Below are 20,221 nucleotides of genomic sequence, written 5' to 3'. Positions count from 1 at the left end.
GCGAATCCCAGGTTCATTTATGTGAGGATCCCATGCTGCTCCTGGTGGCTCAGACAGTAAAGAATGTCCCTGCAATGCAGGAGACCCTCGTTCGATCCCTGGGTCGGGAAGATCTCCTGGAGAAGGGAATGGCAACCCACTCCAGTATGCTTGCCTGGACAGTACACAGATAGGGCAGCCGGGCAGGCTACCGTCCATGGGGTCACAAAGAGTTGGACATGACTGAGCGAATGACACTCTCAACACTTTCTCAGGCGGCTGAGCCCAATAACTGTCTTCTCCCTTTCCTCCTCTCACACCTCAGGGATCCTAAGAGCTGTTTATGCAGGCTCCCGTGTGGAGCTATTCCTGGATCTGTCACCAGCCTTCCTGGCTAATTCTTTGGCTTCCTGTAAGTAACAGCGGCCACCACCTGTGGGGAGTCTGTGATTGGTCGGGCATCAGGCCATGTGCTTATTTTCTGCTCTCATTGACTCAGAGATGGAACAATCAAAGCTTGGGGTACGTGGTGTGCCTGGCGTCGAACCTCTCCCTGGGGCAGAGGGCGAATGCGAAGTCAGGATTCTCCCGGACAATAGTGGTCCTTTCAACATGCAGCCCCAATACGAGTTCATTGGCTGCTGGGCTCTAAGGTTTTCTGGAGAAAACTCTGTCCCAGGGAACCTCCTACCCAGTCAACCCCAAAGCCAGAGACCAAGAGCAATGGTTTATTGAGTCATATGGCAATGGTGGGTTGTCTTTTAAAAAAGAAAGAAGCGTCAAGGAGAGAAGCCGGACATGGCAGGGAAACAACACTGAGGGGAAAGGGGTAGTTTGACTTAAGCTGAGGCTCATTTACAGTATTTACAGTCAGGCCTGGTTGGGGGGGGGGGGAGCGGGAGCTGGGGGGCCCAGAGAGGGAACTGTGGGGGTGTTGTGTCAGGGTCTCTCGGTAGCTGTGGGTTTGGCAGGGCTGTTGGGAGCAGGAGGCGGGGTCCCCAGTTACGTGCCTGGTTCTACTCTGGGCAGGGCTGCACCCCACCCCCCAGAGCCCGGGGCGGGGTGGGAGGGGTGCTTTGGAATGTCTGTCTCCAGCTGTAATGGGCTGGTCTGGCTGCCAAGGAGAGGGGTGGATCCTCCGCAGCAGGGGAGCCCCTGGGATGGAATTGGTACATTCACAGCTGCAGGGAAGGGGAAGGCAGGCGGCTGACCACCTTGACCACCGGGTGGAGCTCCTGGTTGGCTGGACCCAGGGTTGAGCCCGTGACCAGGAGGGACGAGCAGGAAGAGCCAAGCAAGCCGAGTAGAGAAGGCGGTGCCTCCCAGGGTGGCGGAGGGGGTGAGCCTTCGCACCCACTGTGGCTGCGGGCTGGGCGGATGTGCTCACAGCCCATGGCCGCTAGAGCGTGTCAACAATGGAGCCACAGAGGCGCCTCTGTGTGCCCCCGAGCCCGTGGTGGGCCCCAAGGGCCATCCCTCTCCAGCCCTCTTCTCCACATTTCTCCTCCGATTCTGTCTCTTTGGAAAGGGACAGTCTGTCCCCCTGGGACTCTTGTCCCTCATTAAGGAGTCCCGGAGGACCGGTGGCGTCTCCTCCACCATCGTCCTGTCTCTCATGGTTCACTGAATCAACCACACAGGGAGGGAGCCGCAATGCTGGATTTGTGGTTATTTTTCATGTAATAAATAAAGATTCCTTTGTGTGACTCTCGGGGGCCTGTCCCAGGCTGAGTCCTCCCGTGGCTCGGTCGCTCCCACGGTCCCCATGGCAACTACAGATGGTCAAAGGCCGTGGCGGTGGTGGGCGGCGCACTCGGCCTTGATGTGGAACTGTAATAATATGGGGAACCTGGACAAGTTTAAAAAAAAAAAAAAGAACAACAACAACACTGCCGGTCAGAAGAAAAAAATTGCACCATAGCCTCCCCCTGCCTCTGCTAACCTTTAAGACAGCGTGAGTTAATCATTGATCCCTCTGGCCTATCTGATCATCAAAGATTAACTCCTCTCTGGCCCTTATTTCCTCCTCCTCTGGCTTCACCTTTGAGTTTCTGGCCAGAAGGAGAACAGTGGCTTCTTGCCCCTCCCCTCCCCATGATTCCTTTGACCTTCAGCACCCTTGCATTGAGAGAGGGCAAGAAAGAGAAGTTACGACTGGAGCCCTGAAGAATCAAGTACTGACTGTGGGATCGCTGGGGTGTTCCCCGGCCTTGACCAAAATGCACAAGATCAGAGGGTCTTAGGAATCAGAGCTTAGGATGGAAAGCTGACTGCTCAAGGGATATGTGGATTTGAGAGCCTCCTCCAGGCTGCTCTGCACACCCACAGATGGACAGCCTGGGGAAGTTCCATGGGGAGGGCACATCTCTATGCCCTCATCTTTCCAAGCTGAACTGGACATAAGCGTGGCTTGAACTTACAGGGCCAACAGAGTCCAAGTCAGTCAGCCTCCTAGTCATTCCTGGAACATGAGGCGGTAACAGGAGGAGGGGGGTGGTCTTGGGAATGGAGACCCTTGGGGTCAGCTGCACTGCGCTGCGGCTTCTACAGGGCTCAGGTTTGCTCCCAGGCCCTCCAGGTCATGGAGACTCCAGTGGGATCCCTCACATTCATTTATGGGGCTTGGTTTCCTGATTTCCTTGTTTTCTCAACCCAACCCCGGCCCAGGGGTAGAGGGGCCAATGAGAAGCCCTGCAGTCCAGTTCATTATCTAGACCTCCATACTGAAGGCTGCTGTCCACATCTCAAGCCAAATATCAGAAATGTGGTGGAACAGAGGGTCTCTGTGTAAGGGCTCTGGGGCTGAATCATGAGTATTTTCAAGCCACTTAGATGTTAATGAAAGCAACAGAATGGCACTGTTTGCAATCAGCACGCTTCCCAGCAGGAGGGTTGCTGGCACTCCCCTAGGTACCCTCCAAGATGTGGAGGGGCATAGAGACGTGCCTTCCCCATGGAACTTTCTTAGCCTGTCCATCCTGCAGAGATGTCCCCTCCACACCCACCCTCCCAAAGCCTGAGCCTTGAATCTTACACAAAACAAAGATTTCACAGACATGGGCTCAGGATAGAGAAGTGAGTGATGCCCAGACGTCTCCCCTCTGCCTCTCCCCCCAGACAACTTGGTACCCTGCCTTTTCCCTGACCTGCTCGGATTATGGATAACATCTGTCTCTCCAGGCCCTCCATTGAACTGGGGATTCCCAGCTCTCGGACCACTTTGGTCCAACCAAGCACCCCCACCCACCCTGCATAGTGGAGGGCCTGAGAAGGCCCCAGAGGCAACTTACTCAGTAAGCTGGAGTTGGGGAAGCGCCAGGCCTCGCTGTAGGAGGAGTAGGGGGTGTGGCCGTAGGCGTTGCCAGAGTATTCGCTTCCTGTGGGAGGCACACAGGTAGGAGACCCGTGAGGTGGATTCGCGGCCTGAGGGCTGGGGCTGGGGGATAAGGGTCTGCAGGGTGGACACAGAGCGAGCCCTGGGGGACAGGCGGAGCCAGGGCAGGGACAGTGGGAGCTCAGGAGACCCCTCCAAGAGCCCTTTGGAGGCCCCTCCATCTGCATTCCTTTGGGGGATAGTGCCTTTTCCGTCAGGGACTGGGGGTACCGCCCTGACACGATCAGCTCTCACAGGAGCCCCAGGAGGTAGATGTTATTATGATGCCCATTTTCCAGATGAGGAAACAGAGTCTTGGGGGGTCTGTAGTTCACACAGCTGCAGGGTTTGGTGGAGTTTGAAAGCTGTGCTGTGACTCAAGGTGCCAGGTTCTAACCTTTTCTGATGCTGTCTGGACCTTCTGTAGAAAGGTCTTTCTGGGAGGGGTCAATATGAGTGAGAGAGGTTAGTGGTCAAGGAAGGACTCAAGGGAGTATACACTGTGCTGTTGTTGTTTAATCACTAGGTCGTGTCTGACTCTTGCGACCCCATGGACTGCAGCCTGCCAGGCTTCTCTGTCCATAGGATTTTCCAGGCAAAAATACTGGAGTGGTTGCTATTTCTTTCCCCAGGGGATCTTTCCAACTCATGGTCTCCAGTATTGGCAGGTGGGTTCTTTGTAGCCTCCTTCAATATGCTTTGTTAGGGAGGTAAGAGTGTGTGAGTGTGAGTGTGTCTGGTTGGGGATAGGTGCAGAGGATGAAAGGCAGAGAGGGGAGGGGCCTGGAGAGCATGTGCGTCCTGAGACTTCCTCTGAAGAGACTCTTGTCCCATCTCAAACCTGCCACTTGAAGAAAACTCAGCACACGACTTACACAAAGCAAATCAGATCACCTGTTTCTGTGAGTGGATTCTTGACCTCACTAGAATTACTTACCAAAAAAAAATGACTTAAGAATTCCCTTAAATAACAAAGCAGACCACAGCAATTACTGTTGGAACTCAGAGCTTAAGGTTCACAAAGCACTTTCCCACACTTTATTCTTACAGCTGGGAGGAGCCCATCAATAGCGCCAATTTATAGAAGAGGAAACTGGAGTGCAGCATGAGTAAGGAGTTAGCCTCAAATCCCACAGATGGGAAATGGCAGAGGAGAAGTTGACCTAAGAGGTCTTCACTCGAAATTCTAGATCATCCATTTATGTACTTGGGAGACAGTTCCATCCACAAAGCCAGGTTCCCACCAATCCTGAACTCCAATGAATGTCCACACCGCCTTCCAGAATCTCATCTGCTGTTACAAGTCAAGTGCCTTCTTTGGCTCCTGAACTCATCCCCAGATTCTGGGAGTGGGGCTCGAAGCTGCCTAGCTCTGGAACCAGCCTGCCTGGAGCCAAATCTCTGTGCCCCACTTCCGAGTTGTGCAACCTTGGACAAGTCACTGAGCTCCTCTGAGCCTTAGTTTCCTTATCTGTCAAACGGGGCAGATTACTGCCCCTATCTCATGGGGTTGTGGGGAAGATTCAATTCGATAACATACATCAAATGCTTATGGTACCACTCTTGGAACAGAAGAAGCAGGCAAGGAATGCCAGCATTTATGATTTCCCCATTAGGCAGGCACAAAAATAAAGCTCACTAGAGCCCCACATCCATCATCCAACCAGTGGTAAAGCCTGAGTTGGGGTCAGTGGGGGCTGCTTTCCTGCCAGAGATGTAGGCAATTGTACAGGAGGAATGGAAGCGAGGAGGAAGAGCCTGAAGGAGAGGAAGGCTTCTGGGTCCTTGTCCAGGGCATTAGTGACAGGTAGTAACACAGGGAGTTCATTAGGGGACAGGGATTAATCTAACACAGGTCAGGTGAACAACAAATACATGGAAGAGAAAGGAGGGAGGAAAAAACGCCAAGGGATTAAAAACAGAAAGAAAGAAACTAAGAAATGACCTCATCCAACCATTCATTTCACAAATGAAGAAACTACAGCCCAGAGAGGGAAAGGCATTCGCCCCAGGCCACATGTTCCCCTAGAACCTGCTAGGACCCTGGCCTCCAGTGCCCACTCCACTGCACCTTCTTGTATTCACAGTGTGATCTGCTGGTGTCCCCCACACCTCCTTGGTTTCAGTGCACCCTTGGAGAAAGCCAATTATACCTTTGCAATGCTCTCAGGCCTTGACCCTACCCCAGCCGATGCCAACCTCAGCCAACTCCAAAGGACAAGAAGAAAGGTGGAAAATCCAATGTGCTTGCCCCTCACTGTGTCGCTTATTCATGCATCCACTCACTCGCTCACTCATTCATTTGTCCAACACACACTTACAGGGTACCTATGTGCTTTGGTCACATAGTAGTTGGAGGAGAGGATGGGGCTGAGGAGGTGGTACACCCCTAGGTGCAGCATCCTTTCACACCAGATCCATCAACCCACCTTCACCCACGGCAGATGAAATGTCCTCGCTCTCATGAAAGGCCAACCTATCCTCTTTGCTCTGCATCCTACCCCACTCATCTTTCCATGGATTGGGCCCTCATAATTTATCCCTTCTCTTCACTCTTCATCAACATCTCCCTTTCCAATTCATCATTCCCCTAGCCAGCCAACAGGCTCTGCTATTTTCTCTTTTAAAAATCCTCTTCTTAGCCCACATTCCTCTGCAGCTCGCAGCCCTTCTCTGCTCCACGGTCTCTGCCCTCACCTCCTCATCCCCCCTCCAGTCAGGCCAACGCTGATCCCTTCAAATCCTTACAACCTCTACCCGATCACTCCAAAGGTCACTTGGCTGACTCTGATTCAGTTCATCACTCCCTCCCTGCCTTTGGATTTCATGGCGCCAATTCCCCTGGTTTGCCACCTAACCCACTGGCCTTTCCTGCTCTCTTGCCTTGTTGGTTCCTTCTCTGCTATGTCTCTAAATGTCGAAGGACCCCAGAGCTTGGTTTGTGAGCCTTCTGTGATTTTCCATCTACATCCTCTTTCTGGTGACCTTGCATAATCCCTTAAGCATTAAATAACAGTTCTGCACAATGGCTGAAATGTATGCCCTAGTCTTTCCTGACTATAGATATACATCATGTGCCTACTGATGTATTAAACTGGTAATCTAGGAGATGTCTCAATCCTAATATGGCCCAATAGAATCCTTGACTTCCATATGCCAAATACTCTACCGTTTCCTCTTCTGATCTCCCATATAATACTTGCCGCCACCACCCATGCCTATTCCCAAACCTCAAACCAGGGACTTATCCTTGTTTTCTCTGTCATTAAACCCCTATGGCCAATTCACTAGTAAGTGCTATTGGCTCCACCACCAAAATACATTACATCCTCAATGTCTCTTTTCTCCTCCTTCTACTTCCCTGGTGCATGCCACTGCCATGTCCTGTATCAACCACTGCAATTGTCCCTCCCTTAACTGGTCTCTAGGTGTCCTCTTCTGACTGTCTACCATCTGATTTCCCAGTGACCCAGGTACTCTTAAAATGTGACCCCCCACCTCCCCCCCACCAATATCTCTTCATTCTGTAGTGCTTTTCCCGCTCACTCACTGTTCTCAGTTATACTCACACTCTTCCCACGTGTGATCATGCTACACTACTAGTTCCTACCTTAGGGCCTTTGCACTTGCTGTTCTTTTGGGCTGGAGATGGTCTGCCCCAGTTTATCACTTGGTTGACCACTCTGAACACCTTCTCAGAGAGGTCTCTCCTGATCACCCAATCTAAAGTAGTTATCTTCTCTCCCTGCAGCTCTTTATTACATCATCCCATTTTATTGTCAGAACCAGAGCTTATTGCTATCTGAAATTATCTTGTTGATTCATTCCTTGACTTGTTTACTATACTTTTTTCTCCACTGTTAGGCTGTAAGCTCCATAAACAGATGGATCTGGCTTGGTCACTGCATCCCATAACAGAGAATCTCAACTCCTATTTGTTAAGTGAAAAGTGGTAAAATGGATGGAAGGACGCAAGGATGGTTGAAAGGGTGGATGACAGAAGTATGGATAATGGATAAAAGAAAGGATAGATGTATGAAAAGGTGCATGGAAGGATGAATAGAAGGATAAAAGGTTGAATAGATGAACTGAAGGATGGACAGATGATGGAAGACAGATGAATGGATGGATGGGAGAAAGAATGGGTGAAGAAAAGATGAATAGAAGGTTGAATTGATAGAAGAATGGATGAATGAATTGAAGTATGGATGGATGAATGGAAAGATGGGTGAATAGATGAATGGATGGATGCATGAATAGAAAAATGGGTAGATGGAAGAAAGGATGGATAAAGGAAAGATGAATAGAAGACTGAATGATAGAATGATGGAAGGATGGATATGAATATGCATGGATATATGGGAAAATGTGTGAAAAGATGGATATATGGAAAGATGGAGAGATAGAGGGGTGTATCCATCTATCAGAGTTGTTGATCGGCTCCAAAGCTGATAAAAGGGCCATTAACAGTATCAATGGGGCAGGAACAGCAACAACAACAATTAGAAGGGAAAACAGAAGATGAATGGACAAGAGAAATCCATGCCCTGGTCTTATTCCTGCGTTGCTGTCTTATAGCTCGTGTTGTTACTTCTGATGTGATGGGAGGCAGCGTGGTGTAGCAGAAAGAACGCAAGATTTGAAAATCAAAAAATAGTGTTTGAACAACCCAGCCACTTAGTATGATTATGATCCCCAAGCACACCACTTTGCTTTTCTAAGCTTGATTCCTTATATACATAAACCTGAGATTATATCAATGCTCCAGTCTTATGCTAAGGATTCAAAGAGAAATAAACTTATACTTGTGAATGGCCAGGCACCCAGCAAATGCAAAGAAACGATCTCCTGTCCTTCTACAACTGACTGAAGACTGTCACTGGCATGCCTTGCTGATAGCATTTTGTATCTATCTAGCACACAGTAGGTGCTCAATGAAGTTTTGATTTTAGTGGAAGAAATCCCCCTTCAATCAATCAGGAGATTGTACCCACTGGTAAGAAATGGACAAATACTTTTTCTACCAAAAAAATTCCTTAAGAATTCATTTGCACCACCGAGTTACTAGGAACCTAGGGATGCATTTAAATAACACTGCATTTTCTAAAAACTGATTTGCATGAAACTTACTGGGTGCCCATCCACTTTGCCAGGCAAACCCCATCTTGGAATTCACTTGTAGTCCATGGTGTACTTGTGTTATTATTATTTTTTTTTTCTGCAACACCCACTCAGGATGAGGTCTTTAGAGAAACAACCTGGGGGACTTTGATGAGAGGCCCCAGCCTTCCAACTACCTCACAGGTCAGACTCTGGGCCCCAGGAACCCTGTGCCCTGGGCCTGCCCCCGGGAAATGATTCATAATTAAGAGAAAAGCCCTGGGCTTTCTGTCTCTTCCTCCTCCTCTAAGCAGGCGGCAGGGAAAGGTGGAGAGGTTGGAAGGGGGATGGGGGCACCGACTGGAGCCTGGGATTGTGATTGAGAGGCCCCATTATCCACACTCTTAAAAAAATAACCGAATCTTTTCCTTTTTTATCTTGACCAATCTCATTTCACGCTCCAGAAGAGGAAGGGAGGGAGGGAGGGAGTCTGGGGCCAGGAGGGAGAGAGGAGTCAGTATTCTGTATTTTCAACGCTGCATTAAGCACATCGCCACGGTAACCAGGCAGCAACAAGTGCCAGCTCAGCGGGTTCCCAGGGAGCCCAGAGCCTCCTTCCCTCCCTCGCTCCTCCGTCCCCTCCCTCTGCCCAGGAGCGCCCAGCCCACCTGCCTCGCACAGGGCACCCACAGTGGGTGGCTGGTAAAGAATAACCCCTGCCGGCGGGGGAGGGGAAGCAGGCCTGGGTGAAGGCCTTGAGTCTCTGGAGTCCAGAGGCAGGTAGGCTGGTGGGGAGAAGGGGGGTCACAGATGTCCTGATTCAGAGCCCCTTCCAATAGCGCCAGGTCCTCAGACCTCTCTGGGCAGTGCAAATGGCTCTGAAAGTGTCAGTTGCTCAGTCAGGTCTGACTCTTTGCGACCCTATGCACTGTAGCCCTCGAGGCTCCTCTGTTCATGGAATTCTCCAGGCAAGAATAGTGGAGTGGGTAGCCATTCCCTTCTCCACGCAGGGATTGAACCCAGGTCTCCTGCACTGCAGGCAGATTCTTTACTGTCCGGAGCCACCAGGGACCCTATGCATATGGCTCTATTCTACCCTATCCATTCTGAGGTTCTCCCTGTAGGGTTCCGAAAAGAATGAGATGCACCCAGAGAAACTCCCATTGTTCTCACTTGTCCAGACCTTGATACCCCGGGTCACTGCTGGGTGATGATCATCCGGTCAGACAGAGACCCCCAGGACTGTTGGGGAGGATTCCAGAACTGTCCAAGTGACAATGGAGACATACTCTCTGCTCATCTCACACTCTAGTACTTTTGGAATACTCAAGCCATGGCTCCTGACTGTGCAGCGTTGAATGAATGTGAGGTGTGAAGGATATATTTCAACCATTTTCATCGTCATCATCACCAACACCATTCACATTCATATTTTTCAGAAAGGGTAAACCAGGATTCATCAGAGGTAAATAACTGGGAGACCACGGGGTGCTTAAGAGCTGGGCTTAGGTTTACCTCCATTGTTCCAATGGCTCCCAGAGGACTCTCTATGAAGGCTTACTGAATCACTGGAAGAAATGGCAGAGCTCCAATTTGAATGTTAGTCTGTCTCAGCCTCTCCCTTTTTGTCATGATGGGAAAGAGGGAGTCTCTGGGAAGAAGGGGGCTGAACTGGAGGGAGAGTTAAGGGGCCAGGACTGTACTGGAGTCTTTTCTCCGGGTGTTAACAAGGAGTTGCATCCCTCGGTCCACCCTTCAGTGTCCTTTGGAAAGTCTATGCATGGGGCACACCCTACTTCCTGTACCCTCTTGCTCCACCGATGGCTACCACTTCCTCTTTACAATGTTTCGCCTCCTGCCCAGCCCCACCCCTTACCTGCCACCATGCCTGCGATGGCAGAAGAGGCATAGCTGCCCTGTCCACTGGTGGGGATGTGGGGTGGGTATCCAGGCAGCGTGGGGCCCACCATCTCTCGCCCTGAAAAAATACAGCAAAGCATTATCAGGCGGGCCACTGTGGTCTCCTGTACTTATTGTCTTGCTCCCCAGAGGCTCCGCAAGCCTGCCCTCTGCCACTCCCACTCTCTCCCAAACCATTCTCTGGACCCACTTCCTCCCTCCCCTCTCCTTCTCTGAGCCCAAGCTTCTCCCTACTCAGTGGGCCTTCCCAGGCCACAGGCTCCACCATGTAGGGGAGGCCTGACTATTGCACGCCTCTATTATTCCCTATCCTCCCATGATTTTATTTACAAGAATCTTAGTCATCCATAATGATGTCGTGGTATTGGAGGGAGGCTGGGGGCTATGTCTTCCAGGTCTTTGTGGTCCCCTGTGGCATTCACATAGCAGCCAGCACAGTGGGCTGTAATAAACACATTAGAGGCCACTGGACTTAGAGCTCACACCCTTTCAGCCCCAGCTCCCAGGAGAACCAAGGACAAGGCCCTGTGAAGGGATGGCAAAGGGCGGCCCATTGGCCCATCACTGTCCTTTTCTGGACCTGTGGCAGACATTGCCAATCAATCATCACACTCTTTGCCTCTGAGCCAGAATGGGGTTTCTGCTCCTCAACCTGGCTTTAAGGGTGGATATAACCTATCAGAGCTACAAGGGACATGAAACATGTTGCCTATTCCTGACCTGGAAAGGAGATGTGGGTTGACAGGCAATGTTTACACAAGCCTGTGAATCACTGACATCTATCCATGCCATTCTTGAAAAGAACTATTTTCAGCAAAACAGTCAAGTATCCCTGTCTTTGTTTATCTATAATTTGTGGGAAATATTCTGGCCTTGGTGACATGGAGGATGCTCTGTGAAGTTCTGATGTCCTGGCTCTGCCTCTCCTCTCCATCAGTAGTCAAGTCATCCCATTCTGGAGACCCCATTTAACTTGGTGATTTCTCTCCATCCACATCATGTACAACAACCACAATCCTCCTCCCACCCATGTCCCTTCTTTCATGGCCCCCTGTCTGGGAGACCCACAAGATCCTCTCTCACCCTAGGATTCTTGACCAGGTGACAAGACATCCCAATCTGACTAGATATGAATACTGTGCCAGCATATTTACAAAGAACACACATTTCACTCTCTTCCCTCTCAAAACACCCCCGTTTGATGATGAAATTATCTGGTTGTCCGAGTTCTTGGTGATGTATATGAGGTAGGAGGTTTCCCAACCTCATCCCCGTTGACACTTGGGGCCAGATAATTTTCCGTGGTGGGGGGTTGCAGGGGAGGCTTTCTTGTGCATTACAGGATGTTGGACAGCATCCCTGGGGTCTACCCTCTAGATGCCAGTAACAGTTCCCACCCAGTGCGACAACATGGAATGTCTCCAGATACTGCCACATGACCCAGGGTGGCAAAGTCACCTCTGAATGAGAATCACTTGATTAGATTATCACCATTTTACCAAAATGCCTTTACCTCTTTCCACACTGGGGGCTGCCTTTTCTCCTAGGACTCACATGGATTCCCTGTGAGCCTCTGTCAACCAGATTACCAAGTCCACACCCCCACGGCACTGTTTTCCCTCCATTAGTCCCCCACCCCCACCCCTGGGGTCCTTCTTGTGTCAGGCCCTCTAGAGGGTGCCTAGCAACAGTAGAAGAGAAGGTACCTCTCAGGGAACCCTGTAAGTTGTCAATACAACAGTAACTGCCTCCTTACCTCTATTTCTAGAGATTCCTTGAAGACAATTCATTCATTTGACAAATATTGATTAATCCTGATATCCTGGGCACTTTAAGAAGCACTTGGGGATACAGCAGTAAGCAAGAATGTAAATTAGCAAGGCTAGGCGCTAAGTCAAGGGAGGATAGACTGGGAGGGGTACTGGAGCCAAGTCCAGGGGACTCAACAGACAAGACCAGGCCTCCTGGACTTCCACCCTTCCTCTAGAGGGAAGGGTCCAGAAATCAGAGTCCTCATTCTGCTTCTACAACGAATTTTCCAAGTGTCCATAGACCAGCCACCAACATGCCCCAAGCCTCAGCTTCTTCACGTGTAAAATGGGGAAAAAAATAAATAAATAAATGAGAGTAGCCATATACACCTTATTACTATTACCATCATGTTATCAGCATCATTCAGAGTCGAAGTTTCATGTCACAGGTGCACACTGATTCATGAAATGGACACATTCTATAAATTATTACATGCCAAGGGAAACTTTACAGAATAAATCCTATTGGAAAGAGCTATTGGTGTTCATGGTTCAAGGCTGTGTGAATGTTTTGGTAAAAAATAAACACCACCCCCTAAGTTCCTAATTTGTTTTGAGCATACTGTCTGGCAGTGGTTGGTGCTGGACCAAACAGAGTGGAACCCGCTTGAATTTGACAGATGCGTTCAGGTCACTTGACACAGGCCTGAACAAATGAGGACTTGGCAACACAGGCGAGAGAAGGGGAACTTCAGTATAATGAGAAGGAGAAGGGGACACAGGTAGAAAATCGGATCTTTCTTCGAAAAAGACTGCAATACGATCAGCTCTCAGACTCAACCCCTTTGACCCTTGGATGAAGCCCCTGGTACCACAGCCCACAAGAAGCAAGGAGTGGCATGAAATCTATGTGGGCAGATTGAGGACAGAGGGTGGATGTGACATGAGTAGGAGAGTGATGGAAGAGGGTGATAGCTAATTCAGGCCTGAAGCCTTTTCCCTTTCCTCTTCCCTCCCTACTTCCGAGAGATGGACAGACAGACATCTAGGTCTAGATTGTGGCCAGGGAGGACAGTATTTAATTTCCCTGACCGGCATCTTCTCATCTCTCTTATGAAGAGCTCGGTTAGATGAGAGATTGTACACTGGGTTCACCTAAATGAATACTTGATTGATTGGTAGGGGGCTTCCTGTTGCACTGTGTTGAGAAGGATTCTGAGGCTGCATCCATGTCTGCTATGACTGGGGCTGGGGGTAAGTATGGGCTCTCAGACCACCTATTCGCTATTATTAGCCTAGGTGCTCTCTGGGGCTCCCTGTATTCTCACATTTCCCCTTCTCATGTTACTCTCTTCTTGTCCTTTTCCATCACCAGGTCCTGCTGCTTCTTAAGCTCTACAGCTCAGGGGACACACCAGGACACAAGCTCTCCTTAAGTCACAATTTAATGTAGTCACAGTTGTCCCCCTCAGTCCCATCCCATGAGAACTAGCCCCTAAAATGCTCTTGGAAATTGAATTTCATCAGCTTTACTCCCGTGTATTCTGCGATTTTTAATCTTCATTTCTTCTCAGTCACCTAAATTTCTCTCAGTGGGACAGAGGTATCTGAGTCAGATGCTGGAGCGTCAACTCCTGGAGGCTTCCTCCCCTGAAACTTGGCCCCCTTGAAAAGCTGGCTGAGATTGTCTTCAGGACACCCTTCACCCTCAACTTTTCCATTAGTCCCCAGGAAAGAGTGAAAGTGTTAGTGGCTCAGTCATGTCTGACTCTTTGTGACCCCATGGACTGTAGCCTACCAGGCTCCTCTGTCCATGGGATTTCCCAGAGAAGAATACTGGAGAGGGTTGCCATTCCCTTCTCCAAGGGATCTTTCCAACCCAGTGTTTGAACCTGTGTCTCCTGCACTGCAGGCAGATTCTTTACCATTAGTGCTACCTGGGAAGCCCCAGGACTCTGCTTCAATTCCTTAAATATTTGGTTTCTTCCCCCAAAGCCAAGAACTTTACAACCTTCTTAGAAATGAAACCACAGAAGCCATAAGGTGGAGGCATGCCTTCACAACCTATTTTCTGGACTTAATTGATTTTTAAGGCTCTTCACCATAAGTTTATCTTTGGTTTGTAATTCCGTCTCTTCTGCACTCAAATATATTTTCAAAATAGTTCTATTTTTAAGAAGCTGATGTAGGACTTCCCTGGTGGTCCAGTGGATAAGAATTTACCTGCCAATACAGGGGACATGAGTTCAATCCCTGGTCTGGGAAGAACCCACATACCTTGGAGCAACTAAGCATGTGCATCACAACTACTGAGCCTATGTTCTAGGGCCAGGAAGCTGCAGCTACTGAAGCCTGTGTGCCTACAGCTCCACAACAAGAGAAGCCACCGCAGTGAGAAGCCTGCGCATCACAACTAGAGAGTGGTCCCCACTCTCCCCAACTAGAGAAATCACATGCACAGTAACAAAGACCCCGTACAGCCACATAAAATAAATAAATTATATATACACATATATACGTATTCATGTGAAAAGAAGCTGATGTAGACAAAGTTGGATATTAAATGCCTGGGAAGTCAGGTTCCACAAGAAAACACTAGCACCACAGAAATGTTGGTAAATATCCCACGTATCGGTAGAGACCAGCATCAGAAAACCAGGGGAATTCTGAAGGTAGAGGTGATTTCAGACCATTTATCAGCTCCTTTGATGTCCGCCCTTTATGTGACCTCTTTTCAACTCCTTATCTCACTCTGATAGCAAGGAGAATTTATGGCAATTCAGAAATCTCTTTGGCAGGATTAAATATAATTTTGCACAGAAGGATGGAGGCGGGTAACGGACTCTTTGATGATAAAGCCAAAGTCAGGGCTTCCTCAACAGCTGAGCTGGAGTCAGCTGGGGAACAGACAGGACAAGGACAGCATCAGTATTGCTCCCGGTCAGTGCACTAGGACCCTAGATTGGGGCATCTGAGAGGAGCATTTAGGGGCAATCCTCCTGTCTCCCAAACCCTGAGATTTCTTTTTTCTTGGCTGATTAGGGAGAAGCTGAGACCCAGAAAAAACCATCCTGGACATCGCATTAGCAGAGAGGCTGGGCTGGGGAGAACTTGACCTGGTGGGGACTCTGAGGCAGGCAAAGACCTGGTGGGAGGTGGTAGGCAGGGTCCAGTCCATAGGTAGCTACTCAGAGGAGGAGAGCTGAGGAGGGTGTTCAGGTAGGCGATGATTATGGAATGAAAATTTACCTAGTCCTTCATCCTCTCCCCTGTCTGCAGCATCATTACCTTGCATTAATTTGGTCTCGGCTTTCTTTTTTATTCTTCCAAATCAATCTCTTGCTCCCTTGCATAGGTTTCCAGCCCCCAGACTCTTGATATCATTCGCTTCCCTTTTTTTTGGCCATGGTGCCCATGGTTTATGGGGTCTTAGTTTCCTGACCAGGGATTGAACCTGGGCCTACAGCAGTGAAATCGTGGAGTTTTAATCACTGGATCTTCAAGGAAGTTCCAAATTATTCCCTTCCTAATCTGGTTTCTTCCTACCCCGTCTCCCCAGTCTGCTCACTCTGGCTCAGCCACATGGTAGGCATTTAGGTTCAATCTTGATTGGAGGTTGCAAGGGGACAGTCTTTCAGGAGCTCCAGGCCCCACCTAAGCTCAGCATGGACACTAGCCATCCTGAACCCCTGTGCTGAGTCACGGGGCAGGCCCAGTTCTGTGGACTATGGCCTTTACTTGCTTCCTGCTCTCAGGAACCATCTAGACCAAGCCTCTCCAAGCCTGGGCCCTGCTTGCTCTTCCCAGAGCCCCTGCCTCTGTGCCTCCTCCTCCATCCTCAGGCTGGGCTCCACAGCCTTCACGGGGGTCACACCCTGCACATCAGCCTCACCAGGGTCTGTCTCTGGGGGCCCCCCACCTGAATGACCACTGCGTGTCTGCTGCCTGCTGCTTTGCCCCATGCAGGGAAGACCTCCCAGTCCTGCATGGACAATGGACACAGGGCATGTCTGTTAAACTAAGAGCTCGTAGAAGCTGGAAGCATCACCCCTGATTTGATTGCATGTTGTCTGGAGGTGCTTGAAGCCCTTAAGGGAGGGGAGAAAGTGGGGGAGGGGTTTGAGAGTAGGGACTCTGCACTGGGCTGTTTCAACCACACTTCACACCAATGCCCAGGTCTGTGCTCTGACATATCTGCTTCCCACTGCCCTGGGTCCTTCTTGTTCCTCTCTGGCTGATCCTGCCCAGCCTCTTCACAATTCCCAGGAAGTGAAGAACTGCTCCCCCACACCACATGCTTCACCCACACCATCATCCCTAACCTGCCTCTTCTCAGCCCTCCTGGCCACCGCCCATCAGACACACAGGCAGACAGTGGTGCCCAGTAACTGGGCCCTTCCCCCCCAAACACTGAATTTAAGTTTCCTTGACTCTCCCCCTCCTCTCTCCCCTCCTAACCCTGTCCCATTTTCTCTGGTTGACATCACTTCACTCAGCTCACAGACTTTTCTTCTTTAATCACTTTGGTCAAAACAAATGACCCATCTCCGCTGACTTCACCCTCTTTTGAAATTCTGCACTGAGTCAACACTTTCCTCCTTGCTTCAGATCCTTCATCACTGCCTCTCTGCCCACACGCTGGGCTTCCTTTATGAACCCTCTACCTCTGTGCCCACCTCCCCTAAGAGGTCCTCCCTCATTAGACACGGGGATGCACAGAGGGGAAAAAAAAAAGTCTTAGGTGCCAGACAGACATAAAATGTAGAGACAGTTATAAGGAAGGGTCAATGGACTTGAATAAGATGACCTTGAGGTCCCTCTGGGTGGGCAGAGGTCTGATTCTTATGATGCAGTGATTTTCAAGTGCAAGGGCTTTCCCTGGGCAGAGAGCCCCTACTTCAGACAGAGCAGCTCTTCATTTGGTCTGGATACCTGGCTTCTGTCAAAACTTTTCCTTTCAAGAGAGTGCTGTGAGGCCCAGCAAGCTTGAAAACTACTGGTCCAGAAGGCCTGGCCCACTCCTGGCTTCTTCCCTGGGTCCTGGTTCAATGCCTTGGACCCACTTCTGAAATAGTCTCATCTCTGTGGCCGCCTTTCAAATATCTGAAGACTGTTATGGGTCTCTGTTTCCTCCCTCACTCCACCTCTGGCCTTCTCCCTGCCTAGCCAAACACCTCTGACTTTTTCAGCCACTGCTCAGAGTTTGCCTGGACGGGCCAATGTCTTTCTGCCAGGGAGACTCAGCTCTGCTGGGATCTGATCCACAGTGTGCATGCAAGCTGACATGTCACCATGTTCCTATTCAGGGATTTTGGCCGAGTCTTTCTGCCTGGGCCTGTTGCCCACCAGTGTAAGGAGAGATTTAAACTAAATGTCCCTAAGGTGCTTCCAGCCTTGAGTTGGATAAGGGTCTTGATGAAAAGTCCCTGGTTCCCCATCTCTTGGGTTGGTGAGTCACTCTGCCTGAGTGTCCTCCAAGAGAAACACTTAAGCTAGGGACACGAGAGTTACACTATGGGAACCCAATTGGGACTGACCCTCCATTCTTAGAAATTTGATCCAGAATTTGGCCCCCAAAGCCAATGCCTTTCTCCCTCCAGAGTTTTCTTTTTTTCTTCTTTTGCATTTTTTACCCAGACCAAGGGTTTGGGGCTTTACTGAGTCTGGCTCCCGGTCTTAGGGTTCTGGCACTGTCATGGGGCTTTGGGGCAAGGTTTTGGAAATCCATCAGGCACCCCCACTTCCAAGTACCCCCCAGAGTGCCTGTCCCTCCCACGGCCTGACTCTGCAGGCATGGAGGACCGCATCCTGGCGCCCCCAAAAGTGGCCTGAGGAATGAGGGAAGAGGATGATGGTGGAGAGGACTCGGGGAGAGAGTAGGGGCTAGACCCAAAGTAGGGAACTGGCGGCCGGCCGTGAGGACTCCCCCTCCCGCCCCCCGCGATGGCTGTGGGGCCCGGGACCTCCCTGTCGTACCTGAGAGGAGGGCCTGGCCCGTGAACTGCCCGTACACGGAGGCAGCATGGGGAAAGGCATTGAAGGGCGGGACCGAGGCACCGGCTGGGACCCCGGAGCCGACTTGCTGCAGATCCAAAAAGACGGAGCTAGATAAAGAGGAAGGGGTGGAGCTAGAACTGGACACCTCGGGGGTTTCCTGCTTTATGGCGAAGGGTGAATGAGGATCTGCCGGAGGGAGGGAGACAACAAGGAGAGAGGGGTGTGAGATGGTGGGGCGGGAACATGCACAAACCAAGCCATGAGATGCGGGAGGGGCGGGGCGGCGAGGCGCGGGCGGGCTCCTCCCTGAGGCGGGGCGTGGGGAGTGGGCGGGGCTACGCGGTGTCACTCAGGTGGGGGGAGGAGGTGAGAGGGCACTTCTGCTTCCTGCCGTGCCTCTGTGAGTGTAGACGCAGGTTGCGTGTGCCCCGCGCTGGGGGGCAGGCGGAGAAAGGGCCGAGGATAGAAGGCGAGACCCTCTCGACCCACCTGCTGACCGGCCAGCAGAGTCCCTCTCTCCTCTCCAGGCCCAGGGCCCTAACACCTTCCTCCTCTCCACCAGCCAGCTCTGCCCGCCAGCCTGCCCCCGCATGGCCCAGGAGATTCTGGGCATCGTACCTGCCACCACGGGGTAGGTCTGATGAGTCGAGAGGTTGCGCCCCAAGGGTGTATTGGAGGGGGTCAGGGTGGCCTTCCCGTCGTCCAGGGCGCTGTTGAGCAAGGGCAGCGGGTAAAGACCCTGGGGAACAAGAAGAAGTGATTGCACAGAGGCTGTGGGCAGCAGGCTCTCCTTTTAAAGACCCGCCCTCATCCCCGCCAGCCGGCTCCCCCTAGAAAATACCCCCTTCCTCTGTCCCCTCTTCCCGCTCAGTCTTGACTCCACTTAGTCTGTTTAATCAGTTCTTATGCTCTGACTCACAGTCCTTCTGTTTTTCTCCCAGTTCTAGGGGCAGAACTCGCCCTCTGGCAGCTCTGGAATTCAAGGCTGGCTGGTGGCAACAGCGCCAGACACAGAAGAGAGTGGGTCCTTCCAAGGACCACGCCCTGGCTGGATGCTGGGCTTCTTCCTGGTTTCCTCACCCTGTCTGGGCCCACGGAGAGCAAGATGCAGGGCTGGGGCAGTTAGCAGGTGGGACTGTTCAGGGTGATCTCCTCCTTTCATTAAAATATTCTCCAGATGGGAAACATAGGCACAGAGCTGGTCCAGACACTTCTCACACCCCCACAGAAGCCACACTCCCCTGGTCTGACTCTAGGACCTATGTTCTCAACCACTGCTCTGTGGTGGATAACATCATGACCACATCTTACATGTAAAGAGAGCAGGCATTAGACGTTGCCTGTATTATCCTGATCCATTGCTCCCAACAGCCATGTGATGTGGGCAAGCAATATTATGTCTGAGATGCTGAGAGCCTGAAGACCAGAGAGGAGAATGTCCTAGGTGAGTATGAAATGGAGTCTAAATCAAGGACATCTGATCCTGACCCCTGCGCTCTCTCCTTCAGTAAAAGGACAGACCTGACACCCAAGCAAAATAGGTAGACTTCTCCCCTCTCTCTCCGTATCCAAGCAAATATAAATGTGCACATTCAGCTTGAAGATGATATTTGTGGTTACTTTTGTTTAAAAATTCTTTATCAAGTACCCCTGGGGGTTTTCTTTGTGAACCTCATTTTAGACTTCACTGAGCCTCCCCTGACATGAGTGGGCCATCTCCTCCAATGCTTCTTCCAAGAATTTGTTCAATTAAAGGCAAGGATACATCACACCTCATCATGATACCCTCCCACCAGGCCAGGAAACAGCACACACCTCTGCTGCCCACATGCGGATCACACATGTCACCAATGTGCTCTGTGAACCAGTGTGCAAAAACTGAAATCAAGACTTGTGCTCCATGGTTATATAACAGCTCTCTAAAGGCAATCACTTTCAGTGATTTGAGCTGGGTTCTCCAAGGAGCCACAGCAGTTTCTGGTTGCATGCCCAGCACTTACGGAAGTTGCAGTCAACTCTGGAGACCACAAGGGCACCATTATCCTGTAGCAGCAATTACTGACTAAATGGCACTCTGGTTCTACACCTTCTGAGGGGGGCT

At 50.6% G+C, this 20,221-nt stretch overlaps 1 protein-coding gene across 6 annotated transcripts in view; it reads right to left on the bottom strand.

Moving 5' to 3' along the window:
* Positions 1-676: 676 nt before the first annotated feature.
* The window catches only part of PAX8 (paired box 8), a 63,382-nt gene continuing 43,837 nt past the window's right edge, over positions 677-20,221 (bottom strand). For 2 of the 6 annotated variants that reach the window (XM_065929176.1, XM_065929175.1), the window contains 5 exons: positions 18,739-18,859; positions 18,100-18,306; positions 10,329-10,430; positions 3,270-3,356; positions 679-1,828 (listed from right to left, as the gene is read on the bottom strand). In XM_065929176.1, the coding sequence (XP_065785248.1) occupies positions 1,752-1,828; positions 3,270-3,356; positions 10,329-10,430; positions 18,100-18,306; positions 18,739-18,859 (594 nt within the window). In that variant the 3' untranslated portion in view covers positions 679-1,751. Of the gene's footprint in view, positions 1,829-3,269; positions 3,357-10,328; positions 10,431-18,099; positions 18,307-18,738; positions 18,860-20,221 lie in introns of all 6 variants that reach the window. The other 4 variants (XM_065929174.1, XM_065929177.1, XM_065929179.1 and 1 more) reach the window with 4 other exon arrangements.

Source organism: Muntiacus reevesi, chromosome 3 (assembly GCF_963930625.1).
Source record: "Muntiacus reevesi chromosome 3, mMunRee1.1, whole genome shotgun sequence".
In the NCBI taxonomy this organism is placed as follows: Eukaryota; Metazoa; Chordata; class Mammalia; order Artiodactyla; family Cervidae; genus Muntiacus; species Muntiacus reevesi.
This window is presented reverse-complemented; position numbering and strand designations above follow the sequence as displayed.